Source organism: Lissotriton helveticus, chromosome 11 (genome assembly GCF_964261635.1).
Source record: "Lissotriton helveticus chromosome 11, aLisHel1.1, whole genome shotgun sequence".
Lineage (NCBI taxonomy): Eukaryota > Metazoa > Chordata > Amphibia > Caudata > Salamandridae > Lissotriton > Lissotriton helveticus.
The window spans coordinates 858,796,186-858,823,004 of record NC_136072.1 but is presented as its reverse complement, the minus strand read 5'-3'; the positions used below and the strand labels follow the sequence as shown (position 1 = coordinate 858,823,004).

The 26,819-nt window shown below is 43.4% G+C and overlaps 1 protein-coding gene across 2 annotated transcripts in view; it reads left to right on the top strand.

Annotated features, from left to right (window-relative positions):
• The window catches only part of SUDS3 (SIN3A corepressor complex component SDS3), a 204,677-nt gene that overhangs the window by 145,656 nt on the left and 32,202 nt on the right, over positions 1-26,819 (top strand). For both annotated transcript variants that reach the window (XM_078667091.1, XM_078667092.1), the window contains exons 10-11: positions 9,045-9,066; positions 11,407-11,512. In XM_078667091.1, coding sequence (XP_078523217.1) covers positions 9,045-9,066; positions 11,407-11,512 — 128 coding nt within the window. The remainder of the gene's footprint in view (positions 1-9,044; positions 9,067-11,406; positions 11,513-26,819) is intronic.

The following is a 26,819-nucleotide window of genomic DNA, read 5'->3' as shown; positions in this document are numbered from 1 at the left end:
GTGCTCCTCCTTCTTTTGGGAGTCGCCTGCCCGGTCTTCCAGGGGTCCTGGGCTATCCTTCCTGCTTCCGACTACCCTATTGCTGTCAGCGCCGTTCTGTCTGGTCTGTTGCCTTCCAACTGTGGTGGGCTCGTCTTCTTTTCCCTCGTCTCCTTGGGCCCTCTAGGTTGTTCTTCTTCCTATTCCTTGCCCTGGCATTGGTTGAGGGTTCTGTGGCCTTGTAGGGCGTGGGGTGCTTCGGCCTTGCCCTTGGTTCCTCTGTTGAGTGTGAACCAGCTTCTTCTTCTTTCTTCTTTTCTTCTTCCCGCTCCCCTCTTGGGGTCGGTTGTGTTCTGCTTGTGAAGGTTCCCCTTGCCTGAGAGGGCGGGACTCCTCGCCCTGTCTGTTGGACTGGTCCCCTGTGGGGCCCTCTGTTATGTCCAGGCCGGTGGGGTCCTTCACAGACCCTCCTTCCCCGTGGGTATGGCTAGGGTATCTATTCTACGTTAAGGAATCTGCGGCTAGTAGTCTCTATCAGATGTACGAGTTACTTATTTTCGGTAAAGATGTATCTGGTAGAGACGATACTAGCCGCAGATTCCTTCACGGCCAACCCTTTCTCCCCATTCTGCGAGGACCTTTGGCTTCTGCACTCGCCTCCCGATGGGTGGCTATGTCTTCTGTGAGTGCATTCTTCGTCCTTTTGACAGGATGATTTGTCTTGTTTCTTGTTCCTCTCCTCCTCTTTGGCACTTGGAGGATGGGTCTATCGGTACTCCTGTGCCCCTCTGCTCTTATTTATTTATTTATTTTATTTATGCATTTTTATATAGCGCGGACTTTACCCGGAGACGTCAGAGCGCTTCACAATAGGAACAGAAATGAAACATAATGAGAACCATTACACAAGAACAGATTACAAAAGCATATGTTACGTTACATAAGGTAATAGTGACAATTGTGAGCAAACAAAATACATGAGGTAGTAGAAAATGCGAGCAACCAAAAATACATGAGGTAGTAAAAAGTGCACAAGAGGAAAAAGTGACAAGTGTGCAGTTACAAGAGAAAACAAAGTATAATTTGAGGTATAATACTGCAATAAGAGCTAGACACGCAGGCACAAGAACAAGCGTTACGTAGGCAAAGGTGGCTCTTGTGCAAGTATCAAAGGTAAAAACATGTGAGAGGTAGCAAACCGTGTGTTGCAAGGGCAAAGTGGTGTGTGCATGTTACAAAAGGGCACCAAACACAATTACATGGAAAATACTGCAAAAAGGCAGACACTCAAACCACAAGAACACACTGGGAAGGCACTTCCATGGTCATGGAAAGTAGAAATTTTCAGTAGTGGGAAGTCTTCCTCCAAATAACAAGAGGACGTGAATTACTTTTGAAGGTGTCTCTGGAGGAGGAGAACTTTGAGGTCCCTTTTGAAGGCCTGGGAGGAGGCGGTGGTCCGGAGCTGAGGCGGAAAGGAGTTCCAGATTCTCACTGCGTTGCCTGAAAAGGATTGGGCCATTGTTCTTTCCTTCTTGAAAGTGGGAAGTTCAAGCAGTAGATTCTCCGCATTGCATGAAGGTCTAGAGCCTCCAGAGAGTTTCAGTTTATTCGCCAGGTAGCGAGGAGAGGAGGAGTGCAAGGCTTTGTGGGTGATACAAGCGGTCTTGTAGATAGCTCTAGCCTCGAAGGGAAGCCAGCGGAGGGTGGATAACATCGGTGTGATGTGATCGCTTCTTTTGGCCCCATAAATGAATCGAGCTGCTGAGTGGAAAACAAACTTAAGTGGGGACAGGTGAGATTTGGGGAGGCCAGTAAGAAGAGAATTGCAGTAGTCTAGTCTGGAGAGGACCAGCGATTGCACCAGGGTTATAAGGTCCTGCTCCGGGAAGAAGCGACGGATTCCCCAAAGAAGGCGCAGTTGGTAACGAGCAGATTTTGCAATAGAATTGATGTGGGGAGTTAGATTGAGTTTTTTGTCTAGAATGACACCAAGGGATTTTGCGCTGTCGACAATGATGGGTTTATTGTTTAGTAGATTCATCTGATCCATCCATGATTGAACCGGGGGAGGAGAGAGTGAGGAGGAGAAGAGGAGTAATTCAGTTTTGGAGGGATTCAGAATCAATTGATGAGTTGACATCCAGTTTTGAATGGAGTCAAGAGTAGAGCTTAGGATGGAGAGATCATGAGTGGAGGCAACCTTGAGGTAGAGTTGAGTGTCGTCTGCATAGAGATGATAGTGAATCCCGGATTTGCTTAGAAGGTTTTCCAGTGGTTCTAAGTAGAGATTGAACAATGTGGGTGCAAGTATAGAGCCTTGGGGAACACCTTGACCCACCGCCACAGGAGAAGAAAGACTGTTCGCTATTTTGATCATTTGAGATCTGTCAGAGAGGAAGGATGCAAACCATTTAAGCACAGTGCCCTCCATGCCCATTCTCTGTTGAAGAATATTGAGGAGGGAGTTGTGATTGACAGTGTCAAAGGCTGCAGAAAGGTCAAGGAGAATTAGCAGACAGGACCCCCCTGAGTCGAGTATCCTCAGCGCATCATCAACCACTTGCAGTAGGGCTGTTTCAGTGCTGCAGTTTTGGATGAAGCCGGACTGACAATTGTCAAGAAGATGATTGTCCTTGATATGACGAGAGAGTTGTTTTGCTACACATCTTTCTGTGATCTTCGCAAGAAAGGGAAGGTTAGTGATGGGGCGGAAGTTGTTGAGGTCATTCGCATCAGCAGTGGGCTTTTTAAGCAGAGGGGTGACCTGCCCAGTTTTGAAGGAGACAGGAAGGGAGCCTTGCCAGAGGGAGAGGTTGATCAGAGTGGTCCAATAGGAAAGGGAATGGGTATAGAAGTCAAAGGCAATGGCACTGGGGATAGGGTCAAGAGAATGGTTGGAGGGCTTTGTTTCGCGTATGCACTTGAGAAGGGCATCTTCAGATATGGGGTCAAAGCTCTGCCAAATGGCTACGGATTTGCGCTCCTCTGGAGGTGTAGGATGAGCGACCTGATCCACAAGTGATTTCACTTTTTCATCGAAGAAAATAGCGAAATCCGCTGCTCTCTTTGTAGAATCCTTCACCTTGGAGGTTGGGGGAGAGCAGCTCGGAATCTTGATGAGATCGAATAGTTTTTTGGGTCGATTTTTGGCGGAGTCAAGGAGGGTTTTGAAGTGCGCCGCTTTCTCAAGGAAGATGTGCTTGTGGTACTTGGATCTTGCTGTGCGAAGCATGGCTAAATTGTCAGTGGAGGGCACTTGCCTCCATTTCTTCTCCAGGAGTCTTAGCTGCTTCCTTTCCTCATAAAGGGATTTGTTGAACGAAGGTGCTGAGGGAGTGGGCCTTATCCTTTTGCTTTTGAGTGGAGCGACGTTATTAATTTCAGCTGCAAGAACTGTGAGGCATTGGGAGGTGAGATCGTCAACAGCTATGTTAGGGTCTAGCCTTGGAAGTGATAGCAAAGCTGATTCACAGAGGGGACCGACATCAATATTTTTGGCATCACGGAACCAGGAGATGGCCCTCTTGGGTTGGCCAAGAGTTATAGAGTGTGAAAGTTGAAGAGAGAATGGGATGAGGTGGTGGTCAGACCAATCTACATGAATTGGGGCAGTGGTAGAAAGCATGCCTGCTTTAGAAATAACAAGGTCCAGGATTGCGCCCTTAGAGTAGGTTGATTCAGTGCAGTGTTGGATAAGATCGTTTGCAGAGAGGAAGGTGGCCAGTGAGTTCGCAGAGGAGTCTTGCGGTACGCCCCAGTGGAGATTGAAGTCACCCACGAAGGTCTGATTGTCACTTTGTGAGTATTGGTCGCTGATGAAGTCAGTGAGATCTTCTATAAACGAAGGGCCACTACGAGGCGGGCGGTAAATGATATGGAATCTGAGCGGTGAACGGTGTTGCAATTGAAGCTCAAGAGAAAGGTATTCAAAGGTGTGGGAGGAGTTGATTGGAGAAGCCTTAAGTTGGAGGGCGTTTCTAAAGATGACTGCAACACCTCCCCCCGTGTTGTCAGTTCTGTCATTCCTAAATATGGAATAACCTGTGGGTAATAGGAGATCAAACATAGAGTGAGAGGTATCTTTGAACCAGGTCTCTGTGAGGAAGAGCATGTCAAGTTAGTGAAGGGTGATGGTATCGGAGATTTCAAGTTTGTGTTTTACTGCAGATCAGCAGTTGTGAAGCATACAGCGCAGCTCTGAAATGACTGTTTTGGTGACGGGGGCACTTGGGCTCTGAAGGGTGATCGGGATATTGTACTTATACGGGGGTGCTCGGGAGGGTTTAGGTGGATGCTTTGTTCTGACAGAGGTGATGGTCGGAATAGTGTAGATAGTGGGGTTGCTAGGGTATGCCTGTTGAAGAAGGGTGGCGTTCAAGGGCTTGTGTGAGTTAACGACATTTTGCAGACGAAAGGTTGAGCTTGGCTGTATTGGGGTGAGGGGGCGAGGTGCATCTCATGGGAAGTTGGGAGGGAGTAGAGGTGCATGGAGGGGTGGAGATCTTAGAGCATAAAAGTGAAATGGCAGCTGTAAGCTGGGAGATGGAGGTGATCAGAGAGCCTAGCGTATTTTCCAGTGAGAATGAGGCAGAGCACGGAAGGTTGGGTGGCTCGATTGAAACAAAGGGGGGTGGAATTGGTGGTGGAAGGCAGGGGGAGAGGTGGGGTGTGGGGTTCACAGGTGGGGAAAGGTGGAGGTTGAGAGCGGGAGTAAGTGAATTGGGGGTTAAGGGAGAGTTGTCATTGTTGGTGTTGCAAGAGGGAGAGGAATTAAGGACACATTTAGAGGGAGAAAGGTGTGGAACACGGCGGTAGGGAAGTAGGAGGGTGGAGGCCTGTGTGGTGTCATGGGAATGTAGGAGGTTTGGGAGGAAAAGAGGTGCAGTGGTTGTGGAGGTCCTGTCAGTTAGGAGAGGTGGCAGTGAGGGAACGGTCATCTGGCAGAGTGAGGGGGGTTGAGAGAAAGGGAAGTGGAGGAAAGGAAGTGGTTCTGCTGGGCCCGAGGGAGGGAGATGGAAGGGGTTACTAGGAGGGGAAAGGGGGTAGTGCAGTAGTACTGGAGGAGTAGGAGGGAGGAGAGAGATGCAGTGGGAATGTGGCGAAAACGGGGTGAATGACGAGGGGATGAAGGGGTGGAGAGGAGGGATGGAAGGAGGGATAAGGGGAGCATAGGGAAAGTTAATTGGGGTAGAGGGTTGGAGGAGAGGTGGACTAAAGAGGGGGGTGATGGGAAGAAGTATGGGGGAGGAGAAGAGATTGGAGTATCGTGATAGTGCAGATGGGACGAGGAGCGTATTAGCTAGTGGTAAGGCTGAAGTAATGTTGGAGGGGACATACTGTGAGGGGGGAGCAATAGGAGATGAGGTAAGTTGGGGGGGGGAGGGAAGAGGGCCGACCTGTGCTTCTCGAGAGTGCAGCCTATTGGAGTGAGGTGGGGTCGGCGGAGGAGAAAGGGAGTAATGGGTGGAGCTGGAAGGAGAGTCAGGGGGAAACCCGGTTGCAGAGGAGGGGAGTAAGGAGGGGAAGAGGTGGTCAAAGAGCGAGAGGCAGGTGTCTTTGCCTTGGATCATGACAGTACCGTTGTTATAGAGTGAGATAGTGAGGTAGCCATTGAAGCACTCAGAGGGGGAAATTTTTAGTTGTTTCCCATAAGGGATAGAGGAGGAAGAGGTGACGTTAAGGGAATTGTAAAAACTGTTGGACCAAGAAGGGGTGTCGCGAGTGAAGAAAATGAAATCGTTTTTGAGCCTCCCAAGACAACCATTGTAAAATTGATCAACAAAAAGGGAGTCCGGGAAACGTTCAATAGTGTTATTCTTCAGTCTTTTTATGGTAGCTTTAGTCTGGTCGGGAGGATAAATGATTTTGTAGCAATTGGCTCCAGACTTAACTCGAGAGGTGGCCATGTTGGGAAGATGAGGCGAAGAAGGGTGGGGGAGAGATGAGAGGGGTGTTACTGGGAAAGCGGTGGTGAGGAGAAATAGAAGGGCAAACAGGGGGCGCATAATCCAAACGTTTATGGTGAGATAACCGAGTTAATGTGCCGTCAGGGAAGTGAGGTGGGTATTTGTTGGGCCCTTCATCTAGGAGTATGAGGTGTACTAAATGACCCCCCAGTGACCATTGGAGAACACTGAACTTAATACCAGCCTGCTAATAGAACCATATTCGGCACCAGCCGCCATGTATGCCCAAGTTCTCAACAGACTACTATATGACCCTAAGCTCCTGTGAGACACTAACGTTAGGGCAAAGAGCATATGGTGGATCACAAATTGATTAGCAATGTCTAGAAAATGCACAACAACCTCGTCATCTTCAGACCACCTCTGATGCAGCAGGAGTCATGACTCAATTTGAACTGTCCCCACGGAGAAAGTTGCTTAATAGGTGCAGCAGGCACTACTAGATGTGCACCTGTGAAAAGGTCTAAACAATGCAGCTGGCATTACTTGCTGTACATCTGATTGATGGCCTAAACGGTGCAGCTGGCACTACTTGCTGCGTAACTGTAAATGGCCTAAACGATGCAGCTGGCACTACTTGCTGCGCAGCTGTAAAAAAGGCCTAAACGGAGCAGCTGTCACTACTTGCTGCGCAGCTGTAAAAAAGGCCAAAACGATGCAGCTGGCACTACTTGCTGCACAGCTGTAAAATGCCGAAACGGTGCAGCTGGCACTACTTGCTGCGCAGCTGTAAAAAAGGCCTAAACGATGCAGCTGGCACTACTTGCTGCGCAGCTGTAAGAGGCCTAAACGGTGCAGCTGGCACTACTTGCTGCACAGCTGTAAAAGGCCTAAATGGTGCAGCTGGCACTATTTGCTGCGCAGCTGTAAAAGTGTTCAAAATAAATACCACACAATTAAAGAGTTAAGCGGATGGCGATTATGATGGAAGAATGCAATTCTCGCAGACGCCCGCAGGGCTGTCCGGTTGCTGCAGGAAGCACTGGCCGTGAAGATGAGACATCTGGAAGACAGGCTGTGAGCTCACTTAATACAGTTCAGTAATAAGGAATAAGTAATCTGGAAGACAGGCTGTGAACTCACTTAATACAGCTCAGTAATTAGGCGTGCAGGTGCACGCTGTGCGCGGCGTCGAGGCGCTCACCTGCTCCTGGGTCTGCTCCCAGCTCTCCACGGTGTTGAAGGGCAAGCTCGTGTCCATGACAGATCAGACAGAGACAATGATTATAATGTGCCAAGGGCCCCTGCAAATAACATTAGGGGTGCAATTAGCTGCTCCACGAGCTCGGGCGAGGAGCACTGATAATGGCAATGTAGAGAGCAGTCTCTAATTCCGCCATCTTAAGGTCAGGCATTCATGAGTGGACATGGGCTTCTTTCAGGCAATAGGAATCAACGAGTAGCCAGCATAACAACTAGGGCTGAATTTTATCCCCACTAGTAGTAGGCTCGTTGCGCTGGACATTGGTATGAGAATCACAGGCTGGGGGACAGGTTAAGATGCACCCTGCACTGAACGCTGCGCCATTTTGAAGTCAGGCGTCACCCGAGTGGGGTACACATCTTATCCCCGGTGAAGCAAATTCCTCCATAAAAGCCCGGGTAGAGGTGAAGGGTCCCTATGCAGCCATGCGCTTACCTCAAATGGCAGGGGAAGGAGTTTTCGAGCTCCGAAGGGGCTGATTTCAGGTCCGTCTTAGCCCGCGTGGTGTCCAACTCCTAAAATGGCAGGCATCGATTCTCTCATTCTGGACTCGATCCGCGCTGGAGGAAAGGACGTGGGGTGTACTATCCAGATTCCGACTAGAAAACAGGTGATGCAAGCCCCCTTGGGTTCTCACCTCTTGTGGCAGCTCCGCTCCGATGGGCCTGCTGGCACGAGTATGCAAGTATGGCACGAGTTGTTGAGGCCTATCTACCTCGAGGTGATCCCTGGGCTTTCCTGATGCCTGCCGCCGACGGACTCTCTGTGTCCAGCACTGCTCCCGGCTGAAAACTCTGCAGCAGGTATCTCCGGCACCAAGTAAGCTATCTTCCCCAAACTTTCACCGAGTGCGGGGGTTGTGGTTAATGACTCTTAGGTTTAATGAGGGCAATAATCGTTCCGTGAATTAAGGATAAATATCAAATATCCATTCCGGGTTGCAGGAGCTGTGGCTGCCGCGCGCCACCGGTGGTTGCTCCGGGGTTGAAGCTTGCCTTTCTTCTTTCGTTCCTCCCCTCCCTCTTTGTTGCTGAGGGTGCTGGCCCCTCTGCTAACCTATGGGCCAGAGTAATCTGGCCGTGCCTTGCCTTGTTCCTTTGTGAGTTTGTCATACTCTGTGCTGGGGTTGCCTTGGAGGGTTGTCGTTCCCTGTTTGTCTGGAACTTGTTCCCCTTTGTTTTTTTGGTTGGGGTTATACTCCTGCTACATGTTGTAATTACATATGTTCCTTGCATTGGGGGGGGGGGCTGTCTCCATGCTGGCAGGGTGGCTGCTCAGGGCTGTGCTCCGTTTTCTCTTCTTTCCCTGCCTTTTGGTATTGCAGTGTTGGCACTGTTCCTTATGGTGTTGTTCGTCACCATTCCTTTTTACTCTTTTTTTCTGCTCTTTCACACACTGTTCCCATGCTCTCACAGTTTGTCTGGTGGCTCCGCGTTGTGGCGCGAAAACGTTCTCCAAAGAAAACTGACATAGGCGCGCTGGGGTGGGACTTATGAGAACCTCGCTGACGTCACGTACGCGGACGACGCCTCGGCGGAGTCGCGTGATGCCGTCCCCCTGGTGCGCAGGGATGCTGTGGCAAAAAAGTTTTCCGGATCCAGTCTCACACCTGGGGATAGTTCTACATTAAGGAATCTGCGGCTAGAATCGTCTCTACCAGATACATTGTTACCGAAGGTAAGCACTTTTTACGCTAATATCCCATGTACTTTACTGCTAACAAATTTGTTGATGCTGATATAAGATTCAGGGGACATAATGAATCATTGTGACACAGATGGGAACTGGCAGCATCTTAAAATGTTAACTTGTATATAAGATTTTACTGATCTTAGAGCTTGATTGATTGTAGAATCTTTTAATTGTTGCTTTGGTTCCCCCCTTGTTTCCAGGTCAAGTCCCCTAAAAGACCAGGTAAGCTTGCAGAATAACATATTTTTGCTCGAATAATCTATTGCATTGTATAATGTTGCAGAAGCATGTTGTTACTCAGTTGCAATACCTGGCTGACTGCATTTTGAATAGAAGGGCAACAGTATGAGTTCCATTTAGTGGTTGCAAAATCACTTGATGTAATATTTCGTAAAATAAATAAAATGCCTCTTGGAGTACGCCTTTATTGATGATGTCATTTCCTAGTTTTATTGTATGGTCAGCAGTGAAATGTTTGTTCTTGTTTGTTGGCCTAACACTATCCATGGCACTATTACAGTTTATTATTAGGTATCACAGAAAACTTTACACCTCTCACTATTTATTTACTATTTATAAGAACTAACCAAAATCCTACAGCCCATGGCTACTGAAGTGAATAGGCATCCAAAGGTTTGCATGATTGCTTTTGTTGAAATGTCCTTTTGTGATTACACAGCTAGGATTTCGCATATGCATCTTCATGACATCCCCTTGACTTATGAACACAGTTTGAGGTTGCAGAGTCTTTTCACCTCAACCCACAGGCGTTTGCCTTTGTTATTTAGTGCTATCCAATCAATTATATTTTGGTTGTTAAATTTCTAGTATCTGCATGTCGTGCATGTTGAAAAATAACCCTCTATTTACCCATCTATAGTCAATCCACGATGGAACGAGCTTTTATCTCCCATTTTGTCACCTTATGCGTGTAATTATTTTATTGTAATCAGCCTAGGATATATGGTTTCTGTGACTATCACAATCTGTATTAGAGCTTTATGAACATAGGTGACATTTTGAAATAATTATACCCACCGATTCCCATAGCACAGAAGCTGTGAGCATCCATTATCTCCTGGCACCCTCTTTGCTCCACCTTTCTAGATCAAAACCATGTTAGTATTGTGAATAGAGTAGGACATTTATACTTCTATTTGGTTTATAGTTCCCCACAACTTTGTGTTTATTTTAGTAAATTTAAGTTGATAGAAGATAAGAAAAAGGTTTAGAAAAAGGTCCTCACTCTTTTTTACAGGAATGACGAAGGCTCTATGCATACTTATGACTACTTTTTCTTTATTATGTCATAACATTTTATCAAAACCGTGCTATGGTGAATGTGAACATATTTTCAGGGTTTTTGTTTGGTTTAAAACATAATAAACAGTAATTAAGTCTAGGGTTTTAAAATAATATATAGACTTAAAACATGTTTATGCCTGAGGTATCGAACAATGCTATCATGTTGGGGGTGCTTAAGTGGTGGAGCTCCCATTTTCATCGGCACATTCTAGTTATTGCTTAGGAAAGTGAAGGATTCTAAATCTGTTTTGTCCAGCAGTAAGGGCACCCTTGGTGGCATAGTCCCTTGGCTGTGGTAGAAATCGTCTTCTTTGTTGGAGCTCTGTGAGGTACAACTGTTTTGTTCTGCTATATCTGTAAAAAAAAAGATGAAAAATATGAGTTGTGTATGTTTTGTTCCCTTTTTGTTTTTTGTCTGCTAATGCTGTTATGTTCATCTGACCAAATTGCCATCATGGATTGGAATCTCTACTATTTTAGTAGTATGGCAATCCAGACACCGGCATTTCAGTCAAAGATACGGACCAAGTTGAAGAAAGAAAAAAAACCTTCAGCGACGCATTTTAGTCCGTTATTGCTGTATCCTAATGCCCGCTGACTGAAAAGTTTCCAACCTATCTAAAGCTCAGATGAGTGGGTACTGGCAGAAAGCCTGACCGGGCAGTGAATCTGCTCCAGCTTTGTAACTACTTGGGCAATATACTCACTCTTCTCCTTTTAACAGTGACTGGCATCCTTAATATAGTATGGAAATTATTTAAGTACTTTAAATACAATAATTACTATTTTGAGTGCTCTATCGCCAACCATTGACTTAAAGTACAGTTAATGGCTTCTGCCTAGGTCCCATTCAAGAGCCCAAAATCAGCTGTTGCTTTTAAGAGAAATGTCTAATCATAAAGGATGTATTCAAGGTGACTTCATTAGATTGTAATTCATTCAAATATTTTACATTGACCCTTTAATATAATGAAGCACTCTTCTGAAAATGCCCATTCCCAAACCCATTCGCTTCACCTTTATTCTGGACTGAAAAACCTTTCGTAAATGGGTGCCAAAGAAGGTCTGCATACATATGATTTTGGAGAATGGCTTTCTGTTTCACTATTCAGTCTTCGCAAATTAGCGCCAGCAACTGAGAGTACTAATTTGTTATGTAGAAACTTAAGACTTTTCAATTGTATTTGCTGTTTTGATTGATTTATATGTTTTGTGCAGTTTGATAGTGAATTTTCATATTCTTTTCTGATTTATCAGTATCTCCTTCCTCTCCTGAGCATCTCCCATCCACCCCTGCTGAGTCACCGGTACACCGATTTGAAGCTAGAATAGAGGAAGGAAAACTCTACTATGATAAAAGATGGTAAGCTGTGAAGAAAATGCCATCTTAACAATGACATTTCTAATCCAAGATTAAGAATTTTGTTAATCTCGATGTTGAACTCATTGCATATTGGTATTTTCTTATGAAGCTTTATATTTTCGGAAAAGAGAAAACAAACAATGCGTACATACTAAAATTACACAAAAACTAAGCACACAGTATGCATCATTGTTATCTGACCAATGTTCTGTATCATGGGATATATTTTAATATTTACAATATTAGAATATATTTGAATATTACGTAGAACTGATGTCTTGCAGCATGCATCATTTCTGGATTCACATGCAGCGCATTAATCCACCATCTTGTGTTTGGGTCCATAATGGTGTCTTTTGTCCTTTCTTTATGTAGGATTTTTTTTTTTGTCGTCAACGTCTATTATTTGTCTATAGGTCCCACCTTGATGACTTCAGGTGCAGTGCCTGGAATCTTCTATATGTGGTAGCCATCTTAATATTCTTTTTTTCCCGCCACTGGATCTGAATGCACGGAGTCAAACTTTTTGTCGAGGGTCAAGAAAAAAGGTTTTTTGACAGAAAAAGCACAGAAAAGAAGGCAGACAACAAGAAGAAGGAGAACATCGCGAACAATCGATGCAGAGGGACGACACCGAAAAGCACCGGAGAGTGTTAAAAAAACACAGGAGGAGGAGGTTGCTTCCTCAGGAGAACACACATGGGTAGGGCACACTGCTCCACGGCTGAGTCTCAAGGGTCTGATGCTGTAGATCCTGTAGAACAACTCTCCAGCAAAAGAAGAGGCCACACATCGCACTAAGGTGATGCCAGGCGAGTCCTTCTACATAGAGGAAATGTTTAAAATCGAAATAAATTAAAATCGAACGAGCAAAGACACCGAAAAGGCCTGCACACTAAGGACATAAGCGCCAGGGAACAACACCATGCTCAGATGCCGAAACAAATACAATAGAGTCGAAGCACTTCAAGTCCGCCCCTTTGCCGAAAACTCTGGTGGACGAGGGAAAAAGGAAGGAAAAACAGCCTTTGAAACCAGCCTCTAGTCTATGCCAAAAGGGGATCGCAACCATGGAAGAGAGAATGAAAAAGAAGACATCGACCGTCAATGTTAAAGGGAAAATGAAGGGACTCGAGGCCGTGTTGGAGGCAATGTACTGAGGAAGCTAAAATTCGAAGAGGCTCTGATGGGACAGAGAATCACTACTTAGGAGAAGTATCACGCAGGACTAGAGTGAGACCCAGCAGATTTGGATCCTCTGCAAACTCCTGAACCGGCAGAGGCCCTGGAGGAGGAAATATGATGCAGAACAATGCGACACAGAATTGTTTGACGTTGGAGTACCCGGAAGAAGGTTTTGACTCCTACGTCTCAAGACCTTCCCCGCCATTTGACATTAACTACAACTCTGTCATCAAGAGAGCAGCCGTAAAAAAAAATTGGGTGAAGTTGGAAGAAGATCAAAGTGAATCCTGTTTCTTGCTTAAAAAAAACTTATATCATAAAAAAGGAAGAATCTAGCATCTTTGATCAAGGGAGAGAAGCAGTCAAGGAGCCCGCTATAGCCAAAGTGGTAACCCCCAGGGTTTAAAAACATATAAATAGTCCTCTCAGGACCCAGCTTACTTCAAGGCAGACTCGATTATAGTCACCAAGAGAGAACCAACATTCCAGCAACCATGGGACCTCCACCAATCGGAGAAAGCAAATACTTGTAGATGGTGGGCAGAAAGATTGAGCGCCCAGCGGCAACACAATGGCACATAGCCAATTCCAAAGCTCTTCTTCACAGATATGGTCACCAGCAATCGGACGAAATCGAACATCTGATGCAACAACAACTGTCAGATCAGTCCAAAAAGAGGGCAAACAATGTAATTGCAGAATGCAAGTGTATTGCAAACAATTGTTTGAAGTTGTTCTTGGATGCAGCGGACACTGCAAGGAGACATCTCGGAATGGGTATTCGCCTGAAAAGATACGCAGGGTTGAGACTGTCTGGGTTTAAACCTGAGGTGCAGGGATGTGTATCAACCCGTTCACCGGAGACACTCTTTGGAACCTCAGTTGATGAGGTCTGGCAGGGCATGAATGAAGAAAGCGAGGCAGCACAAGCAATGAGAACACTAGTTTCAGGGGTACTACAGCAGTAAGAATACCAACCAGCAGAGGAGGGCTGCAGGACATTCAATCACCAACAACACCCAATACAAGGGACCACACTGCTATGGCAGTACCCAGGCCTGCAGCGACAGCCCTTTCGAAGTAGAGCAAGTGGCAGAGGATCAGCCCCAAGAGAGTTAGGACCCTAAAGCAAGTGCCTCCACACTTATGACCCCACCCTACATGTAACATTAGTGTTGGGAAGGATCAGAGGGGTTCTCAATCACGGGAGTTCCCTCACCTCCCTGGATCCCAAACATCACCCGTCATGGATATTGTGTTGAACTGTTAAAACAGCCTCCGAATATCAAGCCAAGGACAACACCAATCAACCCAAAAGAGCAATGGCGCTTCATTGAAGAGTCTGATGACCTATTGCAAAAACAGGAAATAGGGAGAGTCTTAACAGGGGAGAGGGGGCAGGGAGTTAACTCCATTTCCTGATACCAAAACCAGACAAAAGCCTAGGACTGATAAGCATAAACTAAAGCCTAAGATCCATACACCCATACTAAAGCCTAAAACTGGGTTTGAGAGCCTTAAACAGGTACATCAATAGGTCATACCATGCTTAAAGAAAGGAGACTACATGGCAAACATAGGACTGAAAGAATCATACCCTCACATCCCCATGAACCAAAAACAGGATGTTCCTGAGATTTGTAGCATACAAAGTATACTACCAGTTCAAAGTCCTGCCATTTGGTATAAAATCAGTGGCAAGTGTGTTAACAAAATGCCTAGCCACAGTGGCGGTCAATTGAAGGAGAAAAAGAATACACTTGTACCCTTTTCAGGATGACTGGTTAATTTGAGAGATGCCCGGTGAGCAGAAGTACCACAATTCAATCCTTACACAATTTAGGGTTCTCCAAGTTAACCCAAGCAAAGTCACCACCAACACCACAAAAAGAAAAACATTTTCTAGGGGCATGGCTAGATTTCGAACAAGTAAGTGCTTTTCCCACACAGAGAAGGATCAACTCACTGACCGATAAGATTCGCCTTTACCAGAAGGGGCAAGCTCTGAAAAGGAGGACAGTGGGAAAACTGCTGGACTTAATAGCTTCCTGCATTCCCTTTATGCCAAACGCAAGGCTCCACATGAAACCAATTCAGAAATGTCTAAAGAGACATCGGTCACAAGCGACTGGAATTTGCGAGTTCTAGTGGTTGGAACAGACAAAGCACACACCAAACTAAAATGGTGGGCAGATGTTTTCAGAACCTAACTTCCTCAGTCAGGATCACAACAGATGTCCCACACTCTGGTTGGGTGCTCACATGAATGTGTTGAAGATCAGGGGCATATGGAGTCTGCAGGAAGGAGTGGAGCACATAAACATATTGCAGCCAATCATGGGGAAGATAGTGCTGGTACAAATGGACAACACAACAACCATGTTCTACCTCAACAAATAAGGAGTGGCAGGATCCCACAAACCATCCACTCTAGCACCTGAGATGTTTTTATACCATTGATTTTCGTTTACTGATAATTGACTAATCAAAACAGAAAACAAATTGAAAATCTCAAGATTTGCCTTCTTCAGGTGTGTTTACTTCTTAAGATAACTTTCAGAATCGTTTTGATTAACATGTGTTCTTTGGTCTGGCACAAAAATTGAGGTATTCAGTTGTTCATGATTATAAAAGATTAGCCATGTTTTTTACAGCCTGAAATCTCTTCTAGGTAAATATGTCTTGCATAATTCTGCCGCCCAGTGGTTGGGACCGAAGTGTTTGTAGTAGTATTTATTTTTTAATTCCTCTGGAAGTCGGTGTTGGTAGAGTTGTGGGATAATGAGGTTATTCTTTGTTTATGATAAAATGAAAGTAATAACATCTAAAATGTGACAGGGTTCCAGAGGTTCGATGGGTGAGAGTGAGAAGGTTATTGCGTAGCGAGGCGAAAGCTCTTGTGCTCGCTGTACTGGTAATATGCTTGGGGCTGAATAAAGGTAATGTAATTTTAAAGAAGTCCGGTGTCATTGTTACAAAAGTGGCAATGAGGCGAAAAGAAGCAAAAAACAGCAATGAAGAAATTAAATTTTCAGCCCCAGCACAAGGACTCAAGCAATCCGTGGTACAGCAGTTAATTCAAAACATTTTGGCTGCCAGGTACCAATGTACGGCTGTTAAGCAAATGCGTTTCAGAAATAGGGCTTTCAGTAGGTTATTGGGCATTTCATTGAAGTCTACCGTGTTTCAAGTATTGACAGTGATGATTGCGATAACAACTGTTTTCCAACATCTTAACTGTTATGGTTAAGCAGTGGTGCAGGTCACTGTGCGTTCGATCTACAGCACACACCTTAGAAAGCAGGAGGACAAGAACGTGACCCCGTTATGCAACAAACTGTACGTGCCACCATTTTGAAACGTCAACAGATCTGGAAGGTAACGCGGTGCGTCGCACGTTGTGTCGAGAGTATATGCGCTTCAAAGTGTTTCTCCCGGAATGCGAGTAAGGTTAGGTGCACATTTTGTGCATATTTAGAAGCACTCCAATTGCTAAAAGCATTTAAGCGTGTGTGCTGTCATTGTGAGACTGGCACACTCCTTTTCTTCATAGTGGATGAAGCATTAGCAGCACTTTTCTACAATTAACTTTTACACTCCAAGCGCTGAAAGCATTTAAGCGCATGTGCTGTAAGTGCGCTCAATGTAACTGGCGCATTCCCATACCTGATTCTGGATGAAGGATCAGCAGCACGTTTCTTCAATTAACATTGCACATTACTATGGCTCATTCTGATATTCAAGTGTTTTTAGTCAGCATTGGTGGGAGCAGCTGGCATTGCCTTGCATCAACTTTTCACGTGAGTGTTTCTGCACATTAGGCACTTCCTGATGAGAACCATCACATACTTTATCCGAACCATCACATACTTTATCCGGCATTTAAAGCACTTCTAGCATTCAGCTGTTCTATGTGCGTCAGCACCTTAAATATTATGTACATTTATGTTTATGATGCATAGAAGGTTGTTACTAAATGATCGCAGCGCAATTGATTGTGTAGGTGAAAACATCTGAATATTTTCCAGTGCTTATGTCCGTGGTTCAGACATTCTTATCCATTCCTCCTCTTGTAATAGCCTGCTGGAGTAATAAAGCATTGTGACATCTTCAGGCAATCAAGCTATTGCATCACAGTAGCACATGTTCTCAGGATATTGTTAGCTATGTCTACTTTACATTTATTAAACTTGTCAACGCCAGAGGGATGTTTACCAGCAAAATGAGAACTGTCAAAATTCAAAAGAGTACTTTTGTAATTTATTTGACACTTTTTTGAAGAGGAAATTTAGTCCGGAAAAGATAAAGAAAGTACTTTTATGTTGTTTAGGGCCGGAATGGTTACAAACATATAATGAAATTAAGAAAAAAGTCAGGCAGGAAGCAGTAGGTGATGTATTCACACATGCTTTAGAAGACTTAGATGCTTATTTTTCACCAGTAGTTTGTGTAGCTGAAGATAGGCGCAAAGGTTTTCAAGGCAATCCTGGGTAAAACGAAAATGTAGTTGAGTATATTGCAGCACATAAACATTTAGCTATTACATGCAGATTTGGGGTCTTACAGTAAGAACTTGTACACAGGGCTCGAAAAATTCACTCGACCGCTCGCATTTGCGAGTCAGATTAATTCAGGACCAGCTATTTTTAGGTCCTACTCTCCCTTTCTGGCGAGTAGGAATACAAACTGACACTTGGCCTCTGCCTCTGAAAGCAGAGGAAATGTGCCAAGCTAGCAAGATTTATAGGTTAACTTGTCACATTTGCTCAGCTTTCAGAGTCAGAGGTCAAGTGCATTTCAGTTAGGTCGAGGAGATTTTGTAGGTTACTTGACCAACAGGTCTAGTACATTTTTAATGATTTTTCGAGCCCTGGTACATGACCAAATTATAATGCATGCTAGTAATCCAAACATACAGGGCTAACTATGGGTGAACGGGGAGGCTCCATTGTAATAGGTTATAACTTTAGTGAAAAATGCTAGGTTTAACTGGTAGATATGCAAAAGCTGTTCTAGAGGAATCTCAGAGTGAAAGTAAACCGGTTATGGTAATTAAAGCTACAAAGAAAAGTAGGAGTGAAGTAAGCACGGTAGTCTGGTTTTACATATCGAAGAACTTTATTGTAATGGTTTCACCCACTACATGAAGCGATCTCCTGGCCCGGATTGTATGGCAAATTTGCACTTATCTGCCCTAACTGTCATCTCTCTAGACCTCAAGATAGTCAGTACACTCTTTAAAAATATCATTATGTTCCTCCAAAGTTTTTGGGTATATCAGAATATCATCCAAGTAACTTGCACCCCTTTGATGTTTTGAAATAATGTGCCCATAAGTTTCTGAACTATGCTACCTGCTGATGTGAACTCGAAAGGCAGCCGTAAAAACTTATAAGCAACGAAAGGGGTCACAAATGTATTAAAATCTTGAGACTGAACAGACCAGGCCACCTGATGACATGCTGATCTTAGGTCAATCAAAGAAAACCACTTAGCTCCTCCAAGATTTGCCAATAACTCCTGAGTTCTGGGCAGTGGGTGACAATCCACGATTATATTTTTATTGAGAGAGCACAGGTTTGCGCAAAGTCTGATCTCTCCTGACTTTTTGCACGCTACCACAGTGGGAGCCACCCACTGCGACCAATCCTTGGGTTGAATGAATCCCTGCGAACATAAGTTATGCAAGGGAAAATTTGGTTCCTCCCTGACACTCATCAGAATGGAACACACTTTATGAGCCACAGGTTGAGTGTTAGGCACTAATCTTATGTGGTGTTCCATGCCCTTCAACAGGCCAACATGGTCACTAACACACTTTTGAAATCAGGTAGTAAGCCCTTCAGCACACCTCCCTTAAACTCAACCCTTGTACATTCAACTTGACACACTGGTAACTCCCCCGCTTTGATTGGGTTCTCATCCCTCCGGACCAGATATAGCCCCATAAAGCTAAGTCTCTCCACCCGATAATGTTTTTCCATTTTTTCTGCAATCGAAACCTTTATTTCTGTCTCTCTACCTAAATATTGTAAGATTCCCACATAGTATCCAATCATGTTGATGTATTTTTCTCCGAAAGCTTTAGGATTCACATCCGATTGTGATAACGAACCCCCCTTTCCCCAACGATCATCAAATGTGGTTATTGGGCAACCTGAGGCCGCCATCACCTGTAGTTAAATGTCATCACCCGAGGCTGTACATAAAGGACCTTTGATCGTAACGGGATCCCCCACACAATCTAGTGTCACAATTCCATTACTAAGTGAATTTGTGCATGTATCCACCGCAGCCTCCACACTGCCAACACTTACTGGTTTTCTATTGCTTCTACACACACTCTGAAAATGGCCTACTTTTTGCATAGTATATGTTTACTAAAAGCTGGGCAACCTGCAAAATTACTAATATGGTTTTTTGAGCAACATCTGAAACAGAACATTGTATGCATCTTCTTAGTAAACTTTTGTGACTTCCCTTTCACATTAACAACACATAAAGCGCTCTCCTGCTCTAAATCAGTGGAAGACACCACATTTACACCAGAAGTGGAGTCACCAAGCATGACTTTACTCGAAATCGCCAAACGTTGGATGCTCAGTGCTAAGTCAATTACTTCGTATAACAATAGATTTTTACAGCCTAAAGTCCTTCCTCTAATTTTGCTAGAAGCACAGTTGAACACAAATTCATCCTTAATGTAATCATCTGCTATGGGACCAAAACCGCATGTGGTTGCCAATACTCTGAGGGGTGAAATGTACTCTTCCACCTTGTCTTCCTCCATTTGCTTCCTTTTATAAAAATTGTGACGCTCCAGCATAATGTTTGGTTCATCTGAAAAATGTTTAAGTCTTGCAATAGCCTCTGCGTATACATTGGCTATCGCTAGAGCGAGTCGTGGGTGGAGGAATGGGTGCAATACTATCCAAAATTCTTTGTGCGGCTTGGCCCAGGCTCCCGAATAACAAAGCATATTTCCACGTGAGACTGTAAACCACTCGGTCAATGGCCACCAGATGGTTTTTCAAATAACCGGAACCATTCCGACCATATGACGGCTGGTCTCCCAGGCCTGCTCAGGAATGGAGGTGGTTGCGTGATAAGATGTGTATTGGCCATAATCGGGATAAGAATGCTTAAAAAACAAATTATGCTTCTAAAAACGGAAGGACCAATTAAATCTGGTTAAGTAGATCCAGGCCAGACAACAGTTAACTATGACCTGGAAAGGTGACAGAGCCAAATGAATGAGTGGTTAACACGCCCTTCCTACCAGACCAACTTGACACTCCTCACCTCCAGCGATAACTTATCAGCTTATAGAATGAAGCGGTGCACAATGTCCAAGCAGGAATGGTCAATCACACCTACCAGCAGGCTAAGACCCAGACCGCTAGCAGCAGGAAGCGGAGCAGAGGCCTTGGCAGCGTTGTTGGGAATTCTGCATTACTGCTGCCAAGCTCACGCTCGTTAGCGTATACTTGTATTAAAGCAGCAACAAACTAGGCCCAATCCAATATGGCTGGCACATTGACATCAGTGCGCGTGATCGATGACGGTCATTCGCGTTGTGCTGACGTCTGCAGTGTGCTTGAGCAACAACGCACAAGCCTTTCAGCAAGCCGACAAACCTCCTCAAAATGTTCAAAGGCATGGCCTCTGGTAGAGAACACCTCCATGGTGTGTCCGGTCACGATGCAGGATACTCGCTGACGCAGGATACTCGCTTCACCGCACCGCTCCAAGATACTCCGACCATCGATTCGCTCAAGAATCAGCTGATCCTCTCTGCACGGCGTGGGTGAACAAGGTTGGTGACAACCAGCTTCCCAGTCGACGCCAGATGAAGTAAGCACGGTAGTCTGGTTTTACATATCAAAGTTTATTGTAATGGTTTCTCCCACTACATGAAGCGACCTCCTGGCCCGGTGATCGGACAACAACTGACAAGATTCCATTTGAACCCTGGTCAGTGTCTACTCCATGCACGGGACACATTCAAGCAAATACAACAAAGCATGGGTCTTGTGCACTACATACGCTATACCCAATCTAATAACACTACGAGGAGTAATTACTCGACTAAAGCTACATGCAATGCCACACCAAATACTGGTAAAGAGGTCACGAGGAAGAAGAGTGAGGAAAATCTTAAGAAGTGTTACAGGTGCGAGACATTTGGCTTATTACAAGAAATGTTGGACATGGAATCAAAAATGTTCCATTTGTAGTATAATGGGACATTATGCAAGAAGAAGAAGAATAGTAAATTTAAATTTATACAAGAGGAAGACATGACAGAGTCAGATCATCAAGGGGAAGATTCTGATGCTCATATTGTATTTTGCATTGAATTTGATGTGCTAAATGTTGAACATACTGTCAGAAAAAAAACTATGTGTGAATTAATCTTTGATGGAGTATTTGTAAAAGTAGTGGCAGATTCTGGGCCACCATTTCCCAAATTCAACAAAACTGAATGGAATGAATTGTTTGAAAATGTTCCGGGTTATTGGCAAGAAAACCATGATGTTTAAACCAACACTTACATGGGTGAGACATTGACTTAATAGGATTCAGTAGATTAGAATTCCTATTTAAGGGAAGAAAAGCTATATGTAAGTTATATGTGTCAGAAAAGGGCCCACCATTGCTGGAATGGGATGATCAGGGAGAATTAGGGGTCATTCTGTATTACAATAATGGGGAACCTGTGTTCCTATGTTGTCTGTTCAGATAGATAAGAATATTAGCAAAGCAGTTCTAGGTGAATTTCCTAGTGTATTTTCGGGAAGTTCGGGCTGCTGAAAAATTTAAACCATAAAATTGAATTAAATCCATCAGATAAACCACGCATATACAAAGTGAGACATAGTCTGTTTTCCATTAGAGAGAAGGTTACTCTGGAATTGAAATATTTGATCGAGAATGGCATTATTGAACAAGTGGAATCCCCGGAATGGGTTTCACCATTGGTAGTAGTCAGGAAGTCTAATGGAAAGGTCAGATTATGTTTTGACCTTAGAGAATTAAACAGATATTCTAGTAGGTCCATATCCTTTACCCAGGATTGATTAGGTGTTTGCAAATACTAAGGGTACACACTGGTTTTCAACATTGGATTTAAAGTCAGCATATCATCAGGTACAACTACATCCAGAATGCAGGAAATAGACCTTCATAGCTCCCATTGGATGTTTCCAATTTCTAAGAGTTGACTTTAGTTTGGCATCAGCGCTGCCATGTTCCAGAGACTTGTGAGCAGTCTATTTGCAGGAATGGATAAAGTCCTGTATTTTCAGGATACCATACTTATCATGGGTGAATCTAGAGAGGAACATGACAGTAAGTTTAGGGGATTTTAGAATCAAAGGGGCTGACAGTAGAATTTGGTTAGTGAAAGTTTGCTAAGGAAGAGGTAACCTATTTATTACATAATCTCAGTGGGAAGGGGATTAAACCAAAGCAATTGTTGGTTGATACAGTTTGTAATGCTTCACCGACATCAAGCAAGGATGATGTTCGAGTATTCCAGGGCTTAGTAGAATTTCACTTAAAAGTTGTCAGTAATTTTGCTGAAAAGACGTATTGCATCAAGAATTTGCTCAAAAAGAGAGTTACATTAATGTGGTCTGCTGAATGTCAAAGGGAGTTTGTTGAACTTAAAACTTAGCTTAAAAACTTGAAAGCTTTTGAACCCAAGTACAAATGTGCATTTCTACAGATGCAAGCAAAACAGGATTAGGAGTTGTAATTTCTCAATTTGATGGACATGAGAATGAATCGATGGTGGCTTTTGCCTCACGGGCTCTATCACCTGCAGAATAAAAATATGCTGTCATTGAAAGAGAGACTTACGATGGGGTCTTATTCATTTTCGACACTATGTGTGGGGTTAGAATGTTCTGTTAAAAATGTATCACAAACCTTTGACAAACTTTCTTTCTACCAAAGGCTTGCAAATAGCATCTCCTCGATTAGCTCGTATGTCCATCAAGGTGCTGGATTTTATCTGACATACAGTGCATACCAGAGGTTATCAATAGAATGGTAGATTTTTTTAAGTTCTATACTATTACCTGCTGATGATAGTTGTGAACAATATTTGAAAGATGATGGTGTAGCAGGTGTATTCGATGAAGGGGTGGTGGGCATAGACATGGATGAATGTAAGGAACTAATGAGTATGGACAAATGTATGCAACAGGTTCTCAAGCATGTTAATGATGGATGGCTGGAGAAACGGAAATGAGCAGAGATATACATGTGTTTTGGGAAGTACGGAATTAATTGAGTGACGAGAAAGGTGTATTACTAAGGTGTTGAAAATTTGATTTGTACCACCCTATGGTTTGTAGATTATTTATTTTTAGGGGTTTGTCACGAGGGACACCTAGGTATTTCACAAACGACACACAGAATTACAAATATTTATTGGTGGCCAGATTTGAATAGTAATATTGAAAAATTGGTCATGGAATGCAGCAGTTCTGATAAGACGCAGAGGACATATTGTCCACCATTATTACCCATATCTTGTCGCAATATGCCTTGGTAAAAGACAGGGATGGCATATTGGGCCTAATGGAGGATGATTTTTCTAAATGGTCGTAAATGTACATAGTCAGGAAAGCAAAGAACAATACATTTTTAAACAAGGAATTTTTAAATGAAGGTTTACTTAAATGTTTAATTTCAGACAATGATTCCCCAATTTTTGTCAGATGTATTTTTGGAAAGAAATGGCATTTTTCATAAGACCACATCAATGTACTATCCCGAGGGAAACAGCCTTATGGAGTACTTTAGTAGAGTAATCAAGGGTTCCATACAACTACCCATTAGTAAAAATCTGAATTAGTAGACTAAAATGTTGAACATGTTGAGGGCTTTCAGAATTACTCCTAACCTAAGTATTGATAAAAGTCCCTTTGTTCTCATAGGATGGCAAGAACCAATTTGTTCCGGTTGAGAGAACCAATTTGTACCTCCTTTTGTGTGTAAGAAAAGGAGGTACAAAAAGGAGAAAGTACATTTTCAGAACCCTTTAAAGTATACACATTATTCAGTAACTCTGCATTACTCAGTAATGGGAAAGTTTGCCATCTAAGCAGATTGGCTAATTGCATGTATGGGAGCAAAGAAAGTGATAAATGCAAAAGAAGTAAGAACGACAGACGTAATTATGATTTGATGGATGATGTTAACATGTTGGAGAATTCAAAGGAAACAAATGATATTTCTAATGCAAATGGAATGAGGGTAGAAACCCAGTTGAGCGAAGGTGTCAATTCAAATAATCAGTAGGATAATGGACAACTGAAAAACCAATATGGAAGGTATAGAAGAACAATTTGCAAACCCAAAAGGTTTGAGGACTATATTTGTACATAAATGTAGGGATTTAGTAATGTAGTTCTATATATATTGTATGGATCGTATGTCATTGTTTAAATAAGAGAACTGTTGTATCATGTAATTTTTGTTCCAAAAAAATTCATTTTTGTAAAAGGGGAAGATAGATGTGTAGTAATGAGGTTATTCTTCCCCGTGTATGATAGATCAAAAGTATTAGAATATAGAATGTGACAGGGTTTCAGACGTTCGATGGATGAGAGAGAGGAGAGAGAAGGCAGCAACTCTTGTGGTCGCTGTAATGCTTATACGCTTGCGCTGAATAAAGGAAACTTAATCCTACAGAAGTCTAGCGTCATCTTTAAAAGTTGTGTGACTCACTCATGACGTTGACTGTAAGCTAGTAATGCCCCCGTACATGACATAATTCTTGGATTCCTTTCCCCTTATTAGGTTCAGAGCTCTAGACAAAAAAATGATTTTCACTGACAACTTTGCTTGGGTCTTTAGGTTTTGGTCAATAGAGAACATTGAAAAACCAGCTTTCCAGACATTTACAAGCAAAGACGAGCTTTGACTGGGTCGAAGAATGCGTATAGGCAAGATTGTTGTTTTGGAGCCTCTTTAACGCCAGTTTAGATTTTTGTACTCTTCAAATTCTGCTTCAATTCCAATTGAAAGTTCACCCTAAATGGTGAACACCAAGTATGTATGTTGTGTTTTGCCAGAGACCATAAGTCAGAGGATTGTAATACCTGCACTCCTTTTAATTCAAAGACTGTGATCTATAAAGAAAATGTACTGTCTGCACAAAGGTATCACCCCTCTTACTCTCCTAAGGAAGTGGAGTTTCTCCTGTTTATTTCTTTTCCTTGCTGTGTGTACCACCATGGTATCCGGAACCCCCGAGACGCTGGATTGAATAGGAGCAGGGAGGCCGACCCGATATAATCTAATATCGGTGCAAGCGAGGGAGGTTTTGTTTCCCCCTCTCAAACAGTGCGCACACGTGGAACCTATATAAAAAGTCCGTGACTGCATTGATTTGCCATACAATGATACCTGATACTTCCATTAAGACAGTATCCTGAGATCGGTGGCTCCTGTTATTCCAGTGTGAATCAGTCACATAACTAATAAAGATTGTTTTTATCTCAAGGTCAGCCAAAAATTTTAGAATTTGGTTTCCTTGCCTTATCATTCTGGACATCATCCCAGTACAACACTAAGACCATCATACCTCTTAGTCACTGAGAAACTGTCCTGATGAAGGTTTAAAACACATTACCGAAACGCCACGTCGACAACTGTTCTTCTGAGCATTTTATGAATTTGTTTTTAACTTGTATTTTTAAATAATACCATGTACTGTATATGAGTATTCTTGTGTATAATCGTGTTTTGTATTTGATCATAGAACTACTGATTAAAAACTATTTTTGATAGTAACGTAAATTTTCTTGCTTCTTCACTGCTTACTTATAAGATTATATTGTATGTATTGTTTTAACACTGTGTTTTGGGGCTAACTAAGTGCCCAACAAAAAGAAATTCATTGACAAATTAATAGGTAGAGTTTTTTTGTTTCATGTGTGATTGGTATCACTGACTAAGGATAGGTTTCACATGGGTATTTGTGACACGGATACCACTCACTGTGGCTCCCCATAGGACCTTCTATTTTTTCTTCTTTTCTCCCCTGGTCCATAATCATTACCAGTAGGGGGCCTCCTTGATTTTCATTTGTGTGTACCACCAGCCACTCTGGTCAACATGCTTTATACCATGTGTAGGTATTGCACATACCTGTCATGTTGAATGGTTTCAACAAGAACATCTTCCTTTTTTTCCACAACAAAAAATTCCACTTTCTGGTGCGCATATGCTTTTTAGATTACTATGTGGTATGCAGTAGCATCATCCAGGGGTGATGTATTCCCAGACATCTCTCTAAAGATAGGTTGTTCCGGCTCCACATTTCACTCATGCCACCGATCGCCTACACATCCAGAGGCAGTAAAGCTTATTTCGCTGTCGAGACCTAGAGAGAGCCTCAAAGTGTGTTGTCTCACCCCTCTAAAGACACATACTTAGGACTTCGCTCCTCTTGGGTCCCTGAAAAAATGAAGCTGTGACTCCCCTGCCCCCTCCTTGATGCTAGGCTCAGTAATGGCTCGAACGATCCTTGTGCTGTATTCTATAATGTGCCCACTGCCTCTCGCGTTGGTGCCAAAGAGTCTCTTAATACTGGAATGCAGAGAAAGCCACAGTTCCTCTCGTCAAGGTCCTTGGGAGACAAAGGTTATAGAGCCTATGTTTGTCCAATCACGAGAACTTACTAGTGAAGTTTTGACAAAATTTAAAGGGACTTTTCTCCACACACCTCTTGCCCCCTGCATGAGTCATTTGTATATGACCTGCGCCAAGGTTTTCTGGTATGATCTTTCGCTCGAGGGTAGTCTGTACCCTATGTCATTCACTGGAGCAGTGGGGGTTCATTTGCGGTGTCACATTTTTGTTTCATTGGACAATGCACCTGAAGTTCCAAGAAATATACGTCTGAACCCGAGGGAGGGAAAACAGCAATGTTAGGTTAAGTCTATCCTTTTGCTTTGTGGATATCGGATGAGGGATCATGATTCAGTAATCACTTTGAAACCAAAACTTTTACTTGTAAGAAAAAACATCTTATAATGCCCGTGCCCAAGAGTAGATGGCGGGAGTGTACACATCATGTGAATCAAGAGCACTACAATCTGCA